The sequence below is a fragment of the Lactuca sativa genome, chromosome 7 (genome assembly GCF_002870075.4).
Source record: "Lactuca sativa cultivar Salinas chromosome 7, Lsat_Salinas_v11, whole genome shotgun sequence".
Taxonomy (NCBI): Eukaryota; Viridiplantae; Streptophyta; class Magnoliopsida; order Asterales; family Asteraceae; genus Lactuca; species Lactuca sativa.
In genome coordinates, this window is record NC_056629.2 from 152,786,209 (window position 1) to 152,809,953 (window position 23,745).

The window sequence follows — 23,745 nt, forward strand, 5'->3', positions numbered from 1 at the left end:
GCTGAAGGCCCAATGAGGTGTACTAGTCATACTGAAGGTTCTGTGATCATACCAGATAGAGGCTGGTGGGGGGTTCCAGTTAGGCCGAAGGCTCTGTGATCGTACCAGATAGATTGTATGCCGGTGGGGGCGCTCCAGTCAGGCCGAAGGCGTTGTATGCATGTTGTTTGTTATTATGGTTATGTGGTGGTATTTGGGGCACCTCACTAAGCTTTTTACTTACAATTTTGGTTTATGGTTTCAGGTACTTCAATGGACCGTGGCAAGGCGAAGGCGTAACCGTACACATCCTTGGTTTTCAACTGATTTAATCTTGGGAAAATCTGATTTTTAAATAATGTTTTGAAAACAATGGTTTTGTAACACTTCTATTAGTAAAAGGGTTGTTTTGAAAATTTTTAAATTTTTTGAATTTTTGGGATGTTACAAAATTAGGACCTTACAATGATGTTATAAAGTATTTGAAGCATGATTTGGCTTACCGATTTTCTATGAAATATTTGGCCTTACTGTATTATTTCTTGCGAATTGAAGTTTCTCAATCTCTAAGGGGTTAGCTTTTATCTCAGACGAAGTATATCTCAGATTTGTTTGAACGCGTTCGGATCTTCGATAACTGGAATGTTGATACGCCTCTAGAGAGTAATGTGAAGTAGTCTCCAACTAACAGTGTTCCCTTATCAGATCTGAGTATTTATCGTACTATCATGGGAAGTTTGGTTTAACTTACTGTCACTAGGTTGAATATTGCTCATGCAGTTCATGTGGTTAGCCACTTTCTTACTTCTTCTTCTATTGTTCGTTGAGGAGTTGTTTTTCGTATTTTGAGATATCTTCTTTGTACTTATTTTCGTATCATTGTGTTTCCTTCCACATCTTCTCTTGAGATGCATGCCTATAGTGATGCTGGTTGGGATAATGATCTTTATGATCATAAGTCTACTTCTAGGTATTGTATTTTGCTTTGAGATTCATTGATTTCGTGGAAGAGTTAGAAACAAGATTTTGTCTCTCAATCATCTACATAATCTGAATATCGAGCTATGGCTGTCAGCACTTGTGAGATTGTTTGGTTGCGATGGTTTCTTGCAAATATGGGTGTTCACACTTCTCATCCTACCCTTTTGCACTATGATAATGAGAGTGCAATATTGTTACCAAAATGCAAAGAATCTGGTGTTCTATGAGCGAACAAAACATATTGAAACTGATTGTCATTTCACTCGTCAGCACATATTTCTCTACATCATGTTCTATCCACCTTGCAGATTGCTGTAAAAAAAGCCTTGACTACTTATCTGTTTCATTCTTTGTCTGACAAACTTTCAATACTTATTGTTGTTGCATTATGAGTTTGAGGGGTATGTTAGCCTAATAATGAAACCTTAAGTATATTATGTCTCTGTTGTTCAATAGTCAGGGGCGGAGCTACTATGTAACCTCATTAAATGTAAATTTGGAGATTTTTTTAAATATGTCACAAATCTGTTGGAAATCCGTCACAAATCTATTGGTAATTAATCTAAAATTATGATAATTGTGAATTTAGTGTAAATTCGTCGGTTTAGTGACGATTTTGTGACGAAAACTTCCATCAGAAATGAACTTTTCTTTTATAGTAGTGCAACCCCTAAAAAAATTATGCAACCTCTGATTTTTTTTTTTTTTTTTTTTGGATCCGTTACTATCAATAGTTGACATTATTGCTGGGTTTTATTCTTGACAATTGACATTATTGTTGGGTTTTATTCTTGACAAGTGAGTTTTGCAATATCATACATCTAATAGATAATAGTAGATAATTGGATTTGACGATTTACTCTTATTCATTTGACTAGTCCAAAGCTTGGACTAGATAAGATAACTAGTTAGATATATTGTCCAATATATCAATGACGAGTACAAGCAAGACATTCACGTGTTTTGCAAAAACTAAAGATCAAGAATGAGTCCCTATTTCATCGAATTCTAACTTTTTGCTCAATTAGAGAAAAAATATATAAATTTTATTATTTAGATTAGTCACAATGCCAATACAAATTATGCAAAACTCAGACTACATATTTTTATTTTGCATTGCATAACGGGCCCTAAGGACTGTCTTCATTCGATGGACATGGATTCTTGGTTGGTGACAAAATAGTTAAAAGACGTGTATGTTTGTGTGTTATTGCTTTATTGGCCAGTTAATCGTTGACACGTCACCTACATAAATTGCCTTGTTCTTTTGCCCATCGGTTGCCTTCCTTTTTTGGCTGATGTGATGCAAAGTTTTATAACATAAAGGGTGTGGACAAATTTTGTTATGTCGCTAGATTGAGATGTTTCTTGTTTTTCAACTCGCATTGGGACGGCTATCTAGTTTGGCTTTGTGGATTGACAATTGAAACTATTTTTATAAAGTAAAAACACTTACTTATGACTTAAACATGTTAACTGGATTTAAAAAGAAACATGTAAGTAACTTCACTTCTGTACAAACGTTTGGAATGCTAATTGGTTTACTTCATTGTCTTGTTTGTTATTGTTTATGAAATCTTTTTTGTGCAACTATGGCTATATTTTGATTTTTTTTTTTTAATAATGGAAGACAATAAAATGAAAGGGGAGATGTGATAATAATAAAAGTACAATAATAGGAGTCGAGGTGGGGGCATTTGTCTAGGTTCATCTGATCTCTTGTGGCCCATCTCCATATCTCTCCATGGTCCTAACACCAACTACTACTACTACCACCTTAGGTGCTTCCAAAGTTATTTTCACATTTGTTTTTAAATAAATATATAAACTTTTCCTCCATACGTACAACCTTTATCACTTTCAAACAATTATTAACCCGAATGCCATCGGGTATGGATACTTGTTTTAGAGTTTTGGCCAAGGTTAGTACCACACTGCCAAGCTGTAGTCCATGTGCCTCGGCTTTATTTGTTTTTGTTTCTTTTGTGTAATTCTAAAGTTGTGTTACATTTTTTTGGAAAAATTAATTAATTGTGGAGATGCATAGGCTTACCCATATCGACATTATATTCAGATAATTATTGAGTCATTAAAACATGTGGGTACTTTTACAGTAATAGGGAGGACCGCTTAGCGATCGAAAAGACAAGCACGTGATAAACATTGCCCTTGTAAGTACCCTAGACCATAATGGAGATGGAACAAAATCTTAAAGTATGTCGATGCTTCAATTTTTCTAACCTAGAAAGTGATCGAGGTCTTGACTTTGTGAAAAATAAACCTCACTAATACTAGATAGCTAGGTTAAGTAAATGTCGAATATATGAGGCGTTCGTTCTCAAACTTTGTGTTGAAACAATTCATAAAAAAGAACTAATACTTGGAATTATCACCAAATTAATTTATACCAAAATTATACTAAAAAGCTTGTAACTTTATGTTGCAAACAAATATTATGAATAAGCAAAGTAAGGTACTACCTTTGTTGAATGATTAAGACTCAATATTTATCTCCCCTTAAATTTCAATTTAATTTATTATGAAAAAATAATCAATATCCATTAACATGCAATAAATAACTTTGGGTACACAAGATATTATTACAACTAATTGTCTTACTCCCTATGCCAACTTGGATTAAGAACAATGAGTGGTTTGGCAGTATTTGTGTCTTATGATTACCTATTATCATGTTGAATGTCTAATACTACAAGTTGGAATGGTGATCGAGTACGGATTCAACTTATCTTCTTAGTTCCTAAGGTACTTGAACTCAAAAGATTAATGTATTGACAATAAATTTTCTTAATGACAATACCAAACAAAATAACAAAACCCAAATCCAATTATTGTAAATATACTTTAAAACTCTAAGAACGAAACAATGATCGAGTCTGACGGGAATGAAAGTAATAATCAAAATGTGTTCATCACATCATCCTAAACATTCTCGGAAGTAACCCTAATGATATAGTCATCTATAGAAATCAAATCGCATACAACCTAAATAAAAACATTTAATTTGATATAATATCGTTCAACAAACAATGAATCATAAAAGCATTGTTATTTGATAATTAATTAAGCATAAAACAGTGGAACCTTCAAGAGCTAGAAAGCACATCATACGAATATTACTTATGGACTTTGGAGTTAGACTTGTTCGACACTTACATAGAGCTAAACCTATAACTTCTAACATAAAGGACACCATCTAGTAAATATCATACTATATAATATTATGATGTCTATAACTACATACAATCATATATGTATATATGACACATCATTTGTTAGAAGAAAAATATCCAATAAGTCAAGCTCATTGTATGCTTAATAGTTAGTATTATGTCTCTTTATGCAGGGTCGGTCCAGACGGTGGGCAACCCAAGCGACCATCCATGGCCCACGTCTTCAGGGCCTGGGGCCAAAATTTTTAGGCTATATATATATATATATATATATATATATATATATATATATATATATATATATATATATATATATATATATATATATATATATAATTTTTAGTGTCTAAAGTTGGTTCAAACTCAAATTAGCTCAAAAGATAAAAAATTTGGTTACTTGGTATTGTTAATTGAACGCGTTTATAGTGAAGAATAAATGACTGTTTTTTTGAATATTTATTATATTTGTTTTTAAGGGGCCTTTTTTTTTTCTTTTCGCCCCGGTCCCCATATATATTTGGACCGGCTCTGCTTTATGATATCAGTTTTGTTAAATTTTTTGTATGAAGGGGTTATATTTGATTCAAATGTGTGTCGCCACAAATTAGGAAAATATGGACCTTGTGGCTTGATGTTTAATGTTGAGTTTCATGTAGAGCATGATTGTATCTAAACGCGATACTAAGGGGTTTTTTTCACCCCCTTAATTGTTCCAATAAGTGGCAACCTCTAAATTGTTCAAATTCAACATTTTGTTCGTTTTATTTTCTCCTCTTAATAGATTAGAGGGTCCATGTTTTCCTTTAAAACATTCATACATGAAGTTGGCTATGAATCATTCATATGCTAAGAATTTTTATCCACTACCATCGCCTACTAACTCTCATTAGCACCTCCCTAGAGGACGCCTTGAACCATCGCTTCCATCTTCATTCACAAAAGTCATTGCCTCCAACTTTGCTATTTTCAAAAGTGACTCCTCAAACCACCATTACTTCCAAAATCGACAACTCTTCATCATAGAAGTTGACACCTCATCGTCTTAACATCAATTAGATTAGGTGTGTTTGATTTGAGAGTTGATCACAAAAAAATCAGAATTATGGTATGGATGCAGTTGATTTAACTAGTATGTTTTTATATGTGGAATTTTTGAACATACAAGATGGATTGAATCATTATTATAGTTCCAAAAATTGGTAGCTTGATAATCTATTTTGAAAACTTTATAATGAAAATCTATGTATCTTGAAAGCATTATTTTGTTGTAGTCTAAATTAAATTCTTAATCAATTAGTTTGATCAGTTTATGTACTTTATAGAGCTTAATATATTTTGATGAACTAATTTGATCAGTTTTATGAAAAATATATGGAAGTATTAATGTTAATTCAATAAATTTGTAATTTGTATATGGTATGAATTTCAAAAATAGAGGGTAAAATAGTAAGTTTCCCATTCAACAAATTTATTTAGCACCATTACCAGACGACATGGTCTCACTAATAGGGATATTCATTCAAAGCGACTAAATCATTCGCATGTTACTAAATATTTTTAATACTTGCAAGATACGGCTAGACAATTTAAGAATAATAGGATAATTATTCGTCACTACGATAAAAAAAGATATTTTTAATAGAATAATATTTTGGGAAAATAATCTAAATGAAAGTCATAGTAGTCGTAAAACCCAGAATGGGAATATAGAGAACGTTCAAATCTCACTTAGTGAGAGAAAGTTAGGATTAACGGTATACGACTCAGAAACCGAAATTGAAATCGGTCGACTTTTAGGAAAACAATCTAAACGAAAGTTGGAGATCTCGTCAATACCTACTCGTCGATTTAAAAACAACCGAAAACGAATATCTTATGAAAAAGTTATGATTTGTTAACAGACTTTAATAGTCTAAGCCTGTTAAAAATATAACTTTAAAAATAAATTCAAAATTAACTGACAACTTATAAATGAAAGTCGTAGATCTCTTTGATTGCTATGTGTGGATATAAAATGTGTCGAGAACGGAGCTAGTGTGAAGAAGATATGGATTTTTGAAGAAATTGAAAATCCTCGCGTGCGCTTGCGCACACATCAAAGGTGCGCGACGCGCACTGACACTTCGATGCGGACTACCAGATTTTCACCACGTGTCAAGCAACGACTGAAGCCACATCACCCTAACCGACCAGATGCGCGGCGCGCAATGGATATAGTGCGCAATGCAGAAACACCTTGTTTTTAGTCATTTCTTAATTTGGGGCAGTGACCCTGCAACATCCTGGTTCTTGTCATTTCGTATTTCATGGTCCTAGGCCGAAAGTCGATTGAATAAAGGCTTTGGGCCTTGAGAAGGTAATCTTTACACCTTTTAGAAGGAGGCAATTATGGTTACAAGATCTTAACCTTTAATTGCATTTTAGGACGTAGGGTAGAAAAGTAAAAGTCATAGGGCAGGGTCTTGCATGAAACATGGATTTTTGTTCGAGAATTTTTTTAGTCCAAAATATCTAGATAATATTGTTGGGCTCTTCAATACCTTTACGTGGATATAAAGATCCTCGAAAACGGAGTTGGAACGTAGAAGTTATGACTGTTAGAAGTTATGAGGGTTTTGGGTTTAACTTAGTATGTTGGGCGTATTGGGTGTATGCTAGGCGTACTAGTCAAGGATGATCGCGAAGATTCAACCTGGTATGTTGGGCGTACCAGGAGTATGCTGGGCGTACACGATCAAAACCTAAACCCTAATTTCGGGGGTGTTTAGTCCTATTTAAGCTCCTTAACTTGCCCAAACCCTTTCCATTCTCAACCTCCACCTCTTCATCGTCCTTCCTTGAAACCCTAACCCTAGTTTGATCCTTGTGAGAAGAAGAAGGTGTGTTTAAGTGCTTTGGTGTGTTCTTGGTGCACCTTGGAGAAGAAGGAGCTCATTGGAGAAGTATTAGTTGCATTGGAGCTTATATATCCAGACCTTGTTCACCTTGATCTTTCTTCTGGAGGTATAAAGCTTGAATCTTGATGATGAATTTGTTAGATCTAGCTAGTTTTGGTTGTTATGAGCTTTTGGTCACTTTAGTGCATAAACTTTAGATATTGAAAGTTTGTGACCTTTTTATGGATAAAGTTGGAAAATTTATCCATCTAAACATCATATTAATTTAGATATGTAGGTTGGAGACTTGGAGTTAATGGATTAAGTTGAGAGAGATGCACTTTTGGTCCCTTTCAGACTAAAAGACTAGATCTTGGTTTTTTGGATCATCCTAATGGATAAAGTTGGAAACTTTATCCATTATGGAGCTATTAGGAACCATAAAAATGTATCTTGGTCCTTCTATCCCTTCCATACAAGAGTTTATGATGTCTTAATGGATTAATAAGTTAGGGTTTTAGCTTTTTGACCTTTTCTAGCCATGGAAAGTCATAAAGGTGGAAACTTTATGACTTAAGTCGATGTTATGAGTCTAGATCTAAGCTCTAGACAAAAGGTCTTAATGGATAAAGTGCTTAATGGAGGAGTAAGGACAGGTCGTATATGCTGGGCATACTTAGCAGCCTTGGACTTTGGCTTTTGTTGACTTCTGTTGACTATTAACTTTTTGACCAAGTTTGACTTTAGGTCAAACTTGAGGATTTTGGACTTTTTATTAAGGTTTTACTTGGTTGTGATACTTAGCAGGTTCGCGGGAGCAAGCATTGCAAAAGGGATCGTATCGAAGTGTTTTAGAGCTCTTCAATTTATGTGAGTCTCCTCACTGTACCCGTGGGTTGAAGGCACCAATGCCGACCCACTAGGATATGTTATGTAGGATGCTAGTAGTCTTTGTGATACTTTCATGGAAGACCAGGATATGACCTTGGCATATGTATGAAAGACCAGGATTTGTACCCTAGAAATTTGTATGTAAGACCAGGATTTGGCCCGTGGCAGAAAGTGACAGTAAGACTATGATTCGACCTATATCATTCACCGTCTTATGTATGGTATGTGGAATTTTGGAGAACTCACTAAGCTTTGTGCTTACGATTTCATATTTATGGTTTCAGGTACTTCCGCTTCGAAAGGGAAGGTCCCAACGTGACTGCACAACATCCCGAAGAGTTTATTGTACCTTGATGATTTTTACTCTAATGTTTAAATACTATTTTTCACTTGAATTGTTTGGGAACAAATTGATGTATGAATTATTGTTTTAAAAATGAAAATTTTACCTTGGATTTTTGGGACGTTGCAGACGCGTAGCCATTTCAGGCCTATATAAACCTTCGAAATTTAGTCATTTCTCACACCTTTTCTTCCATAATTTTCCTTGATTTCTTTCATACATCTTGTTCCCTTTACTTTCGAGTTTTCGACCCCTTCGGTGAAGCCCTACAGTGTTAGATAGTCGATGAATAGATGCTCCCAGTTTAGAATTCTGCCTACATAATCCCTGGTTTTCATCAGAATACTCTGTAAGTTAATCTATACATATTTTATTCAAGTGTAACTGTTAATTATAGTCATAGTCGTTATTATTAACCTATAATTAAGATTTATTAGTGATTCCATGTCATTATACTGATTGATCTACTTACAAGGATGATGTCTAGACTGGATTTAGTGAGGTGTTTAAAGTGAGATTTCCAAACAGTATACTTTGTATACAAAACATGCCCTACCTTTGATATAATCCTAACTGGTTATTCCTTACTTGATAGATCTTGATGTAGACATTAGGATTGTTGAGGAATCTAGACTATCATTAGTCATAAGGAATATCAGACTAAGACTTAGTAATAATCATATCTAGGTAACATCAAGGGGAAAAGTTAAGGTGTTAGGCAAGGCTCTGCCTAAATCACCAGTCATCCACTTTATCAAGTTAATGCATAGTTACTTTCAGCTTATACATAGATATGAAGTATCTATTAAATGCTATACGTTCTTGCTATGTATGTACTTGATATTTGTGTTATAATATGATTTTATTTATATTCGTAATGGATAGTAAAGGGTTTTGGGAAAGATTAAATAATGGGTTTGGTAGTAACGGGTTGTTGGGAAAATAAAATAATGGTAAGAGGTCACACATGGTATTACCGACACTAGTCATCCAACAGAGTATAAGTGACGACCATTGACTATTTTAGGTAGTCTGGTGTAACATTAGCAGGTTTGCCACCTGAAGGTGTTACGATCATTCTTTTTGGGGAAAAGGAAAGTTGTTCGTTTGGGTACTCTATCCTCCTCAGGGTTTCCTTATAGACACATATTACTATGGAATCCCCAAAGTAGTATCGTCTGCTCACAGAGATCTTTAGGGTAGGTCTTTTCAATTTAGCATCATATGGTCAGAGAGCAAGAATAACAGGAATGGGTAATCGAGATTAATTGTTTATTGTGAAAATTATATAATTACAATATTATGGGTTGAAAGCCCTATGTGTTCACCAGGATCCTTAGTCTGACCCACTCAGTTTTTTTATATCACATGTGACAGTATGAAGGTACAATCCACTGAGATATTTGAGGAGTTTAGGCCTTTAGTACAATAAGTTAATGTAAGGCCTATAACGATTACGTTAATGCTTATGTTTCTTGTATGAATTATGACATCCCAAGAATTTAATAATTAATGAAAAACATTTCTCCATAAATAATTTTTATGGGACCAATTGCACATTTAATATCAGTATGATTTAAATTAACTATAAATAAAAAGGTCTTTTCAGACCTTGAAAATTTGGGGATGTCACAATATTCCTTAAGATCAATTAACTAAATCTTTCTTATAAGAACACTCTACGTGGATGCTCCAAAAAAATTACAAACTGAATTGGCTCTAGAAGTTGATTTCTAAAAGGCTAGTTTTCTAATTTGGAATTTTGGAAGAAGATTTCAAAATGTTATCTAGAAGGGGCATTTCCAAATAGAACGTTTACGCAAGCTTTAGAGTCTACTTAAAGAAATGTAGGTGGTTTTAATTCTTTGATTGGATGTGATATTAGGTCTGATAACACACACACCCGCCTATATATATATATATATATATATATATATATATATACAGAGAGAGAGAGAGAGAGAGAGAGAGAGACATACACACATACCAAGTGTTATAGATTTTAATATAATCATGTCATTCTCTATAACTTTTTTTTGTCCAATCTAATAAATCTTTCATATTTAAAACATCTAGAAAGGATTCTAACTCAACATTCTCTATACCTAGCAATTAATTAACTGATGAATAATATCAAACCAAAAGTATTCTCTTTATAGTAGATCTTATAACAATTTGTGGTTCTAAATCTATATCTTTTTTGCCTCAAATTAAGTTTAACTATCTTGTATGATCCCACTATGTAACATCCCAAATTTCGAGTCCAAAAATTTCGTTTTTAATTAATTAACTTATAAAAACATTTACTGAAAACATTGTCGATATCATAACAATCCATAAAACCATAATAAACATGTCTCAAATTCATAACATCGAACAATAATAAAATTAGAGTACAATCCCATAAATCTCAAAATACGGAACCCAGTGTCTGTATGTGATGCGCTGCTACGGCGCCGGCTCCTTCCCCTTCAACGAAGAGGTACCTGAAACAAAACTGAAAACTATAAGCATGAAGCTTAGTAAGTTCCCCCACCATACCACATATCCTACTATAAACATACTGTCAGACATATGTGGGTGCCCGACCTACCCTGCTAGGCATACCAGGATGCCTAACCTACCCCTATCAGACATACCGGGGTGTCTAACCTACCCCTCCAGTTTATCTCAACCGGTTACGGGGACTATTTCAACCCCTACTACTATTGCATACTAACACAACATAATCATACTGTCTAGCATAGTCGGTACTAAATTACCCCTTTGGTCCTATCGACCGGTAATCGGGGACTATTCCTCTTATTACTACCACTATCACATATAACATATCATGCTAACACATAAACATACCAGGTAGTAGCAAATAAGATGATTATCACAAAGACAATCATCTCAACTATAATCAACTACTAGTGGGACGACCTTGGTGCCTTACACCCACTTCTACTGGAAGGTAACTCACCTTAATGTCGTGTAGTGACTGCGTTGTCCTCGGTACGAAAATCGACTCTTCTCGACTCCTAAATCCTTACAAAACATCCTTTCTACATTACCATTTCATACTCATAGCCCTTACAAGGGTCACTAAATTCCAAGTTAAAGTCAAAGTCAAAACCCTGGTCAAAGTCAACTTTGGTTTACTAGACTCGCTGAGTTGGTTCACCAACTCGTCGAGTCCCCACGTCCACAAAGTGTTACAAGGTCGTCCCTACTCGTCGAGTCTAGCAAGAGCTCGACGAGTTTACCTTCAACAGATCATCGAAACCTTCTTCAATGGACTTGCCGAGTTCATCCTTGAACTCGTCGAGTCCATCCTCATCCGTAAGAAGGTGTTTAGTCGATGACTCGCCGAGTTCTCCTTGAACTCGTCGAGTCCGTCTTTAAGTGGTTGGGACATTGCCTTGAACTCGCCGAGTCCGCACATACACTCGCTAAGCTCCATGATTTCCATGTCCCTAATGATCCTAGAAACCTGAGTGTTCTTCTATCTTAGCATCTGGTCCATCAACAGAAGGATTTGATGGGGATATATGACTCGACTCGCCGAGTCCCATGAACGAATCGCCAAGTCCCTCTTTGTAACGTCCCAAAATTTCAGACTAAAAATTTCTTTTAATAAAACATTACTTTAAGCAAATTCATCATTTCAAAACATAAACATATTATTACTTTCCAAAATACATGTTCGTTATCAAAGTAAACATCCCCAGGCTGTCTAAACTATGGTGTGTGTCATGCGATCACCCCGAGCTCTTCCCTCTGCTACCGGAAGTACCTGAAACCAAAACTGAAAACCGTAAGCACGAATCTTAGTGAGTTCCCCACCCTACCACATACCATGCAAGCATATAACATACACCATTCAGCTAGGAGTTACGGGCCTCGCCCACACTCGTGAAGCTACGGGCCCTACCCACACTTCGCTAGCCGGGAGATACGGGCCTAGCCCACACTCCACTCTTGGAGAGATACGGGCCTTTCCCACACTCAACTGCTAACTCATAATATACAAGTATATACAATCATATACTAATCAGCTAGGAGATACGGGCCTCGCCCACACTCATGGAGGTATGGGTCTCGCCCACACTCCGCTATCTCTAAGATATGGGCCTTGCCCACACTCAGCTACTATCACAAATATCATAACATAACATATTATCATACATATCTGGGGTGTCCGATTTATCCTTCGGTCCTAACGACCGAACTTGGGGACTATTCCCCCTCCTACTACGACTATCACATATAACATAACTTGCCAGCATATAAACATATCATCACATACTGTCAGACGTTTCTGGGGCGTCTGACTACCCTCCGATCCTAACAACCGAACTCTACTGATGAGTCATGGAACCCCATCCATGCTCCTACTGATAGTGAGATACGGGCCCAGCCCACACTCACTCTTTCCCTAACTTGGGACTCGCCCCTGATCTGCTGGTAATGAGATGTGGAACACCATCCACTCTGCATTTGGTGAGACACAGGACCTCGCCCACACTCACCTCCCTACAAGGCACATACAAGTATCACGCAGACAATAAGTATAAACTATCACATAACCATTCCTTGGGCACCCGCCCTCTGTCATTGGACCTCGTCCCGAATATCATACTAGCATACTGTGCCTAGGGCTAACCCCCGGGTGTTCTACTCATAACTACATGGGTCGGCATTGTGGCCATAGACCCATTCATACAAAGGGAAACTCACCTGCACTGGCTGAACTGGCTGATGAACCCACTAGTTGCTGCCCGGCAACTCTCTGAACTCCTGCTCCACTCACTCCTCGAGCTACCAATGTCAAAGCAAAACTAAGCCTAACTGACCCCCGAAAGACAACCAAATCAACTCTGGTCAAGGTCAAAGTCCTGGTCAAAGTCAACCTTCCAAGTCAACCCTACTCGCCGAGTCACCCTATTGACTCGCCGAGTTCATATGTTCAGAGTCCTTCTATTCGCGACTCGACTCACCGAGTCAGTCCATGACTCGCCGAGTCTACCGATTTCTGAGTCCTGACCTGTCCAACTCACCGAGTCTCCATTCGACTCACTGATTCGAGTCTCAACTCGAAGGGTTTGGGGTTTTCGCGACCTGACTCGCCGAGTCCAAGAACAACTCGTCGAGTCCAAGACAACCTTCAATAGACTCGCCGAGTTGTTCATCCAACTCGCCGAGTTCCTGCCCAACTTCATCTGACTCGATGAGCTGTTCATCCCACTCGTCGAGTTTCGCCAAATCTTCATGCTACTCGTCGAGTCCACTCAAAGGACTCGCCGAGTCCATTCAGATCTCCATACACGCAGAGGACATTTGAGTCATGCATGGACTCCAAACTGTAGATCTACCCTTCTCAAGCCCATTCCTCACGTAAAGTTGCAAACTTTACGTGTAGAGAAGGAGATCTAGGCAAAATACACCACAAACTAGGGTTTAAGGCAAGGAGGCTCCATAATCAACTCAAGGGCTGCTACTTTATGCTTCTCAAGACCATAATATGCTTAGATCTGAAGTAGCAACTTCAGATCTGGCTTCTAACTCAAAATAATAACATTATGGATAAAAATCCCCAACAACCACACATAGATCTAGGTGCAAAAAGGTTATAGGAACTAGTTTATTACCTCCAAATGCTCAGAATGAACTCACAATCCCAGATCTATGGTCCCTTCTTGCTCCTCCAAGCTCCTTCTTCCTTCTCTAAGCTTTAATGCACCTTCCAAGGCAACAAATGGCTCAAATAGAGGATATGGCGGCTAGGGTTTAATGTTCTGGGTGAAAGAGGTAGTAAAGGAACCCTAGGGGAGAGAATGAGGCGCTTAAATAGGCTCCAAGTCCCAAATTTAGTGTTTTCCTTGCACGGACCAGACTCGCCGAGTCCACTTGGCCGACTCGCCGAGTTGGTCACTTACACCTCGACCCGGATCCCGCTCGGACTCGCCGAGTCCCTCCTTGGACTCGCTGAGTCGACCCCTAAACTTAGGGTTTTCTTTCCTTTCTTGGTCTTCAAAACTTTGGGTGTTACACTCTTTGTCCAAAACTATACAGTCGATTTCAGTGGGTCTCAAAGCATCTAAACCATAGATCTGACCTCCTAGGGTCCATATTGTACGTAAAGTTACAAAATTTACGTTCATGCATGGGCCATTTAGCTAAAAAGGCCCTAAAATGGAGTCTTCAAGATGCATGGGGATATTATGGCAGTAAAGTTGGCACCTTTATGCCATAAGAACCCTCCTATGTTCCGGATCTGAAGTCATTCCTCTATATAATGTGCCAAACCCGAAGGTGACTTAGAAATCCCCCAAAAATGAAAAGATTCAAGCCCTAAAGAGGATCTAACAAATGGAAAGTCAAGGTTGAATCTTTTTACCTCAAATGAGCTGGAAATGGAACACAACCTCTGGATCTACTAGCTTCAACTTGAACTCCCAATATCCTTCCTCTTTCTCAAGCTTCACAACCACCAAAAATGCACAAAAATGGCTTAAGAACACTCAAACAAGGCTAGGGTTTTTGGTTTAGTGTCTTCTGGAAGTGAGAGGGACGATGGTGGCTGGTTTGGAACGAGATAAGTTGTTTAAATAGGGTGCAAACCCTAAATATTAGGGTTTCATCCAAACAGCTTCTACTCGTCGAGTTGGTCCCCCGACTCGTCGAGTACGTCACTAAACCTCCTGGTCAAAAATTAAGTCTACTCGATCAGTTGGGCCTCCGACTCGCCGAGTCCCAGGGCAAAACATGAAATTACTTGAATTTAAATACGTACCAGGAATCAGGTGTTACACACTAGCTTTGTAACTTACACTTTCATTTGAAATTTTGAACCTAATAGGAACTAGGGGCCCATAAATTATTATATAATATAATATATTTAAGAAATCTGCCCAAAACATATTATTAAGCCCTATATGAAGTCTCATACTCTTTTTCACTTTTTAATGTTCTTTTCATTCTTTATGTAACTTTATTAGGATGAGGTCTCACTAAAGCTCACTTTAACATCCTAATCCCATTCTCAACATCATAATTAGTAAACTCATTATTTTTATTAGTGTACTCTCTCTCTCTCTCTCTCTCTCTCTCTCCCTCTATGTGTGTGTGTATGTATATATATATATATATATATATATATATATATATATATATATAATTAGACTTGAAACATTTGAAGATGATGATTCAAGTCTATAAACATACGTAAGCACTAGCTGGAACTTTCCAGCCTTGGGGCATTCCTATTTTTCCAAAGGCGACATTTATTAGTTTTGTAAGAGCACATGACTCATAGAAATCTGTTTTAACTAATATATTCAAGTCTATGGCGCCACAGATTTGAAGTCCCTAGACCGCTTTCATTGTATTCTATCTGTTATCATATCCTCAACCATGTATAATCTTCCTTAATTTTTATAGGTAATAACCTAAATCGACTTTTTCACCTTCTATAGTGACATCTAGATTCTATATGATACCCAGATGTCTCATGTATACTAGCATTCTCATTAGGTATGGAATATAATTGCTTTTTTAATGTTTAATTCATCCCAAATAACATCTTAAGGACAGCATCCCCAAAATTAGTAATACGCATATACTTTTGTAATCGACCAATCAAACTCTTGTATTGTAAATCCTAAAGTTCTAAATCATATACTGGCACATGCTAGCATGGAACGAGGCATCTCCATCCATAATTCAAGATTCTTTTGGCACATTATGCGACAGATGAATGTGCCTTCAAAATTGTCTTGACATTTTTACCTTTATTGTGTATTTATCTCTTGTAGGTCCAGACACTAAAATTTGAAGTGTCCATTCTCTTTGTAGTTCCAACATGTAATATCTTTCCTATTCTTGGATTGGTGTCTCTTCCATGATTTTTATCTTCCCTACCATCATCACCTCTATCAATTTTGTTACGGATGACCTTCTTACTCAATAGGGTACTCGAACATTCATCATTATTCTTCCCATGAATTTTCCTAGGATTAAATCATAAATATTTTCAAATGTAAGCTTAGTAGCTCTAAATGAAGTAATAACTTTTATAACCGTATTGACCCAACTCTCAAGAACGAATATAATAACCATGTAACTTGAACTTTATCATTAAATTTAATTAAAACATATACTTAATGGATTTTCTAGGTTACAAAATAATTAATTGCTCAACAGAAACATCATAAAATCTAATTATAGGGACATGCAACCTAGAGATCTATGTCTTTTCTCATTATAGCAACATACTATTGAAAGTATCATAAACGCTAGCTCAGATCGAAATTAATAGATTAAATTACATACCTTTACTGTTACAATCGTATGTAGCCCTCTCGAGTCCTTATATCCTCTTTAGAAAGTTAGCACCAAAAACATGCCTGACTCTAATGGCTCACACCCAAACCCTAGAAACCCTAGGATGAATTAGAAAAGAGCATAGGGAGGAGAAAATTTGGCTCTTGCCTTGTGAAGGAGTATGGGCGAATTTAACTAGGGATATGGTCCATATTTATAGCTAGCAGGTATCTGGGACAAACCCTAATTTGAATATTAAAATATTCAGATTTAATCAGATATCTCTATCAGCTAAAGAAGGCTTCTAAAAGCCTTTTGGACCTCTCTTAAAATTGTCCACATTAGGAGGGTTCTAGAAATGCCTCCTTTGCTCAACTATTGAGCAATTGCAATTCAACCCTTGTACCGTTAATTAATTCTAATTAATCCAAAATTAATTTCTAATTAATTCTGATTAATTTTAAATTAATTCTAATCAATTTATTAATAATATAATAAATTAATAAATCATTTCTTTCATTTCCTAATATCATTCTTAGCTATTTTGTGGTTATGAGGGCAACCCAAAAAGGACTTTACTTTAATTGACAAGATTATAGCAAATTAGTTAAGACCTTAGACAACGTAATCTAACAGTCTCCCACTTGGATAAGTCGTTAACTACAATTGCATGTATAGTCTCTGAATAACCAGCAAGGTGTGCTTTCCAAAGCCACTATCGAACTCTAATATAAATCAGATATTGGCCCTAAGATAAGTGACCAACTATTCCATTGATCTACAAGATATTGTATGGACACATGATGTGCACAAAAGTACCCACAAATTTTAATATTTATAACCTAACAAACTTAGACTAACTATGCACCTATAGGCAGTGTATCTAGTCGGATTATAATATAACTTAGGTAAGTCGGGTATCAATCACAGGGAACGGTGTTACTAATTAATCTACTTTCTATCAAATTAACCTAATTACTAACAAGTTTAAAAAGCGTTTTATCTGATTTTACAAGTTCAGATGAACTTAACTCAAATTCAATCAATAAGTAAAAACATTCTTATCTAGTTCGAATCCACTTCGTCCTTATGACTAATTAATAATTATGGATTATCAAGTTGGTTATTATTATATTAGTAATTTAAGTCTAACTTTACCAATAATTAATTAATTCAAGTAAAACTATGTATTGTCACACACAATTAAACACAAAACCACTTATGATTATGAATATGTTATGTAAGATTTATTATGCAAACGTAATTATAGTCATAATCTACGTTCTCTAGCACAGCTAAATTTACTTACTTTAATTACTAACTAAGATTGGTCAATCATAGCTCTAACAATTTAATGTTCACTAAATCACTAGGTAAACACGTTCATGCAGTTAATGGTCACTAAGCTACACAGAACATGAAATTAAGCAGCTAAAGAAACAAACATAAGCATGCTAGGTAACGATAAATCAAACACAAGTAATTCACCAACTAAATAAATCTATGTAAAATTAAGTTATTCATAAGTTAGAAGCCACATCTAACTAGACAAGAGTAGCTAGATTCAGCTGCTCATAATAGCAACTAACAAACAAACGCGAACTAAATACGCAAGCATGTTCATAAGTATCAAATAATTAAACTAAATTATGAACCTCTATCCTTTGGTGTTGAAAACCTTTTTTCCGGAACTTCTCCTCTGCTAAAAATCGTCTTCTAGAAACCCTCCAATCAGCCAAAAGTCCTCCAAGTCGTAATGGCCAAGAGTATTTATAATATCTGAATTTTCACGTGCCACGTCGTGACTAGAGATTCACGACGTGATTCGTAAGTAATTCATATTCGCCAAGGACTCTTACTTCGCATACTTATCTTCTGGAAAGATCGAGCCCACGTCGTGGTCTTCTAGTTCACGTCGTGACTAGAGATTCACGACGTGATCCATAAGTAATTCGTATTAGCCAAGGACTCTTTCTTCGCGTACTTATCTTCTGGAAAGATCGATCCCACGTCATGGTCTTCTAGTTCATGTCGTGACTCCGGTTGAATTCGTGAATTTCATCATCTTTTGTGTTTCAAGACTCCAATGTTCCATATATTGTCACTTCTGGTCCCTCTATTCAAAAATGCTTTATTTTGGCTGCAAATAACATTTTGTCCTTATTAGTACGATAATTCTATGCAAATAACCAAAATATTAATAAAAATGTAAATAAATATTGCCTAAAAATATGTATAAATATGGCAATATCAAAATACCCCACACTTGGGATTTGCTTGCCCTCAAGCAAATCTACTTATTTAACTAAAACCTTCATCACTAATATCACATAGAATAATCCAATTCCAATTCATCCATTATCTCAAGACCTCAACGCATGCATTTGTGTCTAAATTTTTCCTAAAGGACCTCCCCATACTCTAATTACTCACAATCTTCATAAACACTCGCCCACTTCTTTCGAACAATGCTCATTTTATGCAACCCTCCGAATCCATCCCCATAAATCCTACTTAACCTCAAAGTATTTTTGTAAAGCTACCCAAGCATACATAAACTAGATAATTACAACTTTAAGATACCATCACTTGGAGCTCTTAAATTCTTCACTTTTCTTGATATTTGATCTTTAACTTCTTTGAACTCACTTCTTTCATGATTTTTGGCATCTTCAACTTTTGATTCTTAAGAATTTTGATCTTTTGATCTTCAAACTTGATAGCTCCAAAATTCTTCAGTTTTCTCACTTTTCGGTAATTTCTATCTCTTTTTTTTACATGTATAACTCACTTTTTTTTTTCACTCAAAACCCTAGATGCTTAAGCAGGGGTGCTTAACTTCAACCTTTATTGGTTAAGACATAGCTTCCCTGGATAGATTTCTGGTTTAGGCTGCTAAACATATTGCATTCCTCAAACTAAGCGGGGTTATGTTTTTGTTCCATGATTTCACTAAAATAAGGGAGGCCACAAATGCACTATAGCGTATATTGGCTCAACTAAACATTTGAGCTCTTATCGGATCATCCCATATAACACTGTGCAACTACAGTTCAAATTATTACTACTAGATCCAATTAGTAAAAATTTTAAAATTTACCAAATTATCTTGCAATTTACTTTTTCTACCCCCTACCCCACACTTATTTCATACAATGCCCTCATTGTGTGGATAAAATAAATCAAAATTAAGAGAAGGGAGAAAAAGTAACAGACTCCCCTAGGATAACGGTGTGAACGAAACTCCAAAAGTGCGGATAAAATGTGCATTTCGAATATGAACCTCTTCAAAATATGAACTTGGACTGGAACTTGATAGAGAAGTAAATGAGCCATTAATCAACAAATCGAAACTTCCAATCTTCAATAAGAGTGATGCAAATGTGTATAAGAATGTGGGAAAGCATACGCCATAGTATATGGTGGAGGAAACGAGCCATAATAGTCTTTAGAATGATCCCAAGAAGATACGTGGAAAGCCATAAGGTAAAACACCCAATGGTCTTCAAAATGGAGAAAAAAATTAGAAACCTCGTCATGATGTAGAATACCACGTCGTGGTGTCGTAAAAGAACGCATGCCAAAATTTTCATTTAAACCAATCCACGATGTGGAAAAGGGTGCCACGTCGTGAAAATTGGGCCTTCAGAAAATATTAATATCCCACTTCTTCTTGAACCTTGTACTTTGACCAATGTCTTAATGGGTTAAGACTTTTCTAATTTAGTATGTAAAGACGCTTCCTGACTCTATCCTCTCTCTCTTCAACTCACCCCACACTTAAGTCGAATTATAGGTCGCGACTCTTGACTTCTTAGATTCTAATTAACGATACTTGTCTAAACGAACACAACTCATGACTCAACTTTACTCCTTCCCAAAACTCCTTAGCAAGCTGTAATCAAACAACCAAAAGAAAATAAAAGTAACATAATAACTAACCAAGTCTTACAAACCATAATAAGTTTAAAAACATACAAAACAAAACCAAATAAAACTGAATAGGAACTAAGAATAAGAAATTCAATCATCATCGCCATGTCCATGTACTCCACTAGGTTCTTCTTCATCACCCCTTGGCATCCAAAGCTCCTCCCAAGTAGGTATGTACGGGCACTGCGGCAATACGACAGGTGGTCGAACTACACCCATGTGAGAAAACATGGCCTCCAACATCTGTGTGTTGTAATTCATCCCACCACGGAGATTATCCAAATAGGACCCAACCCGGATTTGAAATGGGTCAGTGGGCATTCTTTCCTCATGCTGTTGAGCAGCACATCCTCTCTCAACTTCTCCCCGGGCTCTAATATTTCTTCGTCTTCTCGCAGGAGGTTGCTCGGGTTGTTCCATCTCTTGCTCTCCATCTTCCGGGGGTATAACATAGCCTCCCCCTACATCGACCACCACTCGCATAACACCCAAAAACTGAATAGCCTCCCATATGACCGGTCAAGACGGGTGACTAAATGTCCACCCGTAATCGGACTTCCTTGTCGTGACCTGGTCGCTTTCTTTCCCATAAATCTTACGAGCATGTAAGGAAGATTACAACACACCCCGGGAGTAATAATACTCCACAAAAAGAACAAATTTTGTAAGGAAACCTTATCACCATGGTGTTTGTGATTGATAGAAAAGGTGATAATGCGGTGAAGAAAATGATGCACCGGGTTCTGAATTTGTGCTTCACTTGAATCACGGGAATTATACTCGTGGTTGGCAATAGTCCGCCAAAATTGAGCCTCAAAAGTACAGGGTGTAAAATCTCGAACGCAACCAAGTAAAAATGGAGCAAAGAACGGAGATTAAGTCCCCACTTCCGTATAGATCCCCATGCGCCATGCAAATTCCCGGAGACTACATTCCCGACATACCCCGCCCAACCGGAAAACTAGTGCCTGGTTATAATTAAAGTCAATGGTGCATTCTTCAAAGCTCACAATAGAGAAAAACTCCACTGATAATTCTCGGTACATGGATTCTTGGATCTCGAACACGTTCATCCACCCATGGCAAGTAAAGGAAAAATGGTCCCCCTCGTACACTTTCGTCCAATAGCGTTCCAATTCAACCACCATTCCAACATCGCCAAGCCATCCCCATTCAAAAATCAGAGCTATAGCAAACTCCCTATTGTATAACCATCCCAAATGGTTCTGATATGTCGTCAACAAGGCCCGTGAAATGTTTTGCGGAAAACGATATAACCGATGAATACTCGCCACATCAAGCGGATCATTGTCTTGTTGAACAGCCCTTCTAGGTGCCATACCTGAAAATAAAATTAAACCAAGCAAACAAAACACCCAAAGCATAAAAAAAAACAAAGTAGAATTCTGTTTACCTAGGAACCACGTCATGGTGTTGCACGCCACGTCGTGGTCATAGATCGAACACCGTATACGCAAGTCTATCCAAAAATAATACTTGGGGTTTGTTCCTATTGCTATTCTAAAGGCATGCAACCTAAAAACACTAACCAATTTCACCCAATTTTGGAAATTTTATCATTCACATAAACCCTAGCCATGAAAATGTATAAATTTCAAGTAATGTCAACAATTAATGGATGAAATACATGCCAGATTGAGTTAGAAGACAAGAAAATGCGAGAGATTTGGAAGAAAAACTAAAGAAATCAGTTGTGGGGACTCTTGCTTCTGTTCGTGTGACAGTAAACAAATGGGGAACAACTTGTGGTCAAAGGGTTTATGAACTTGTCCCCCCTGTGACTTTTTAAAGGACACGTCGTGGCAGGCAATACCACGTCGTGGAATTATTTTGGGCCAAAATCAACATGGATCCATCTTAATGGTCATCAGTAGTGGACTCACCCCGTAATTTATCTATAGCCACGACGTGGTGAGGTTTACCACGACGTTAACCAAGTCTGGACCCTATAACTTTTAGATAATGATTTTTTTTGTTTATCTACCACTTATTTCTAAAATATCCCACATCTAATTTTTTATCACTTAACAATATTTAGATGATGACTTGATGACTTTCCTAATCAAAAACTCAAAAACTAGAAAGAAAAGAAAATGCAAAGCAAACTCGGGTTGCCTCCTGAGAAGCGCTTGCTTTTGATGGAGTCATGAGCCAGACTCCGTGCCTCCTACGTCGAATTGTCAGAAGAGCCCACCACTTGGATCTTTTGTTCCTTGAAACGCCTCTTGTAAGCTGCAATCGACGAATATATGACTTTTTAGAATTCTCCTTTTTAGCCTTGACTTCGTTTTCATCGAGCTTGCGTTTGATCCCTTGAGTCTTTAGTCTTTCATCATTTTTAAGCTTCGTAGTATCCTTTTCCTTCTTCACCACTATACTAGTCACCCTTGATGTAACCTCCTCTTCATAACTTGACATCTCCTCACTTTCCTCACTTAGAAAAGATGTTGGTGTTGTGTAAGCAATGACTTCAATGAGAAATGGAACGGATGCTCTTGGTTTAGTGCGTTTGACTTGATTAAGTGTCTTGATTTCTTCCTCCATGAGTTTTTCCAATTCTTAAAGTTTATTGTCTTCATCAACATTGAACACTTCGCTTTTAACATCGTATCCTTGAAGCCCATATTGCATTCCAAAATCTTCCTTATCATCACCAACCCTTAATGTAAGCTTCGATTCACGAACATCCACTAAATCTCCAGAAGTATTTAGTAAGGGCTGACCAAGAATGATGGGGACATTAGTATCCTCCTTCATATCCATAATAACAAAATCAACTGGGAAAACAAACTTCCCAATTTTAACAAGGATGTCCTCTACAATCCCTATTGGATGAGTCACTGAACGATTGTCCATGTGAAGTGTCATTTTTGTAGCCTTCATTTTATGAATATTAAGCTTCTCATAGAATGTGTAAGGCATTAAATTTATGCTAGCCCCAGAATCGGCTAAAGAATAAGTCTTCAAGTTGTTACCAAATTCACATAGGAGAGTGAGGCGTCCAGGATCTCCCATATTCTTTGGTATCTCCCCCAACACAACCTTTGAGCTTTGCTCACTTAGAATTACCTTAGAATTCTTTTTCAATTCATGTCGAGTGTCTATTAAATCTTGGAGGAACTTAGCGTATTCTGGAACTTTTGCAAGTGAATCAATAAAAGGAGTATTAATAGAAATACCCTTTATTTTCTGAATAAACTCCAGATGCTCCCTTTCCAGTGGA

At 36.7% G+C, this 23,745-nt stretch overlaps 1 protein-coding gene across 1 annotated transcript; it reads right to left on the reverse strand.

Annotated features, from left to right (window-relative positions):
• Positions 1 to 23,081: 23,081 nt before the first annotated feature.
• Positions 23,082 to 23,537, reverse strand: LOC111904270 (uncharacterized). The gene has a single exon (XM_023900047.1). The coding sequence runs from the start codon at positions 23,535 to 23,537 to the stop codon at positions 23,082 to 23,084; it is 456 nt and encodes a 151-aa protein (XP_023755815.1).
• Positions 23,538 to 23,745: the final 208 nt, after the last annotated feature.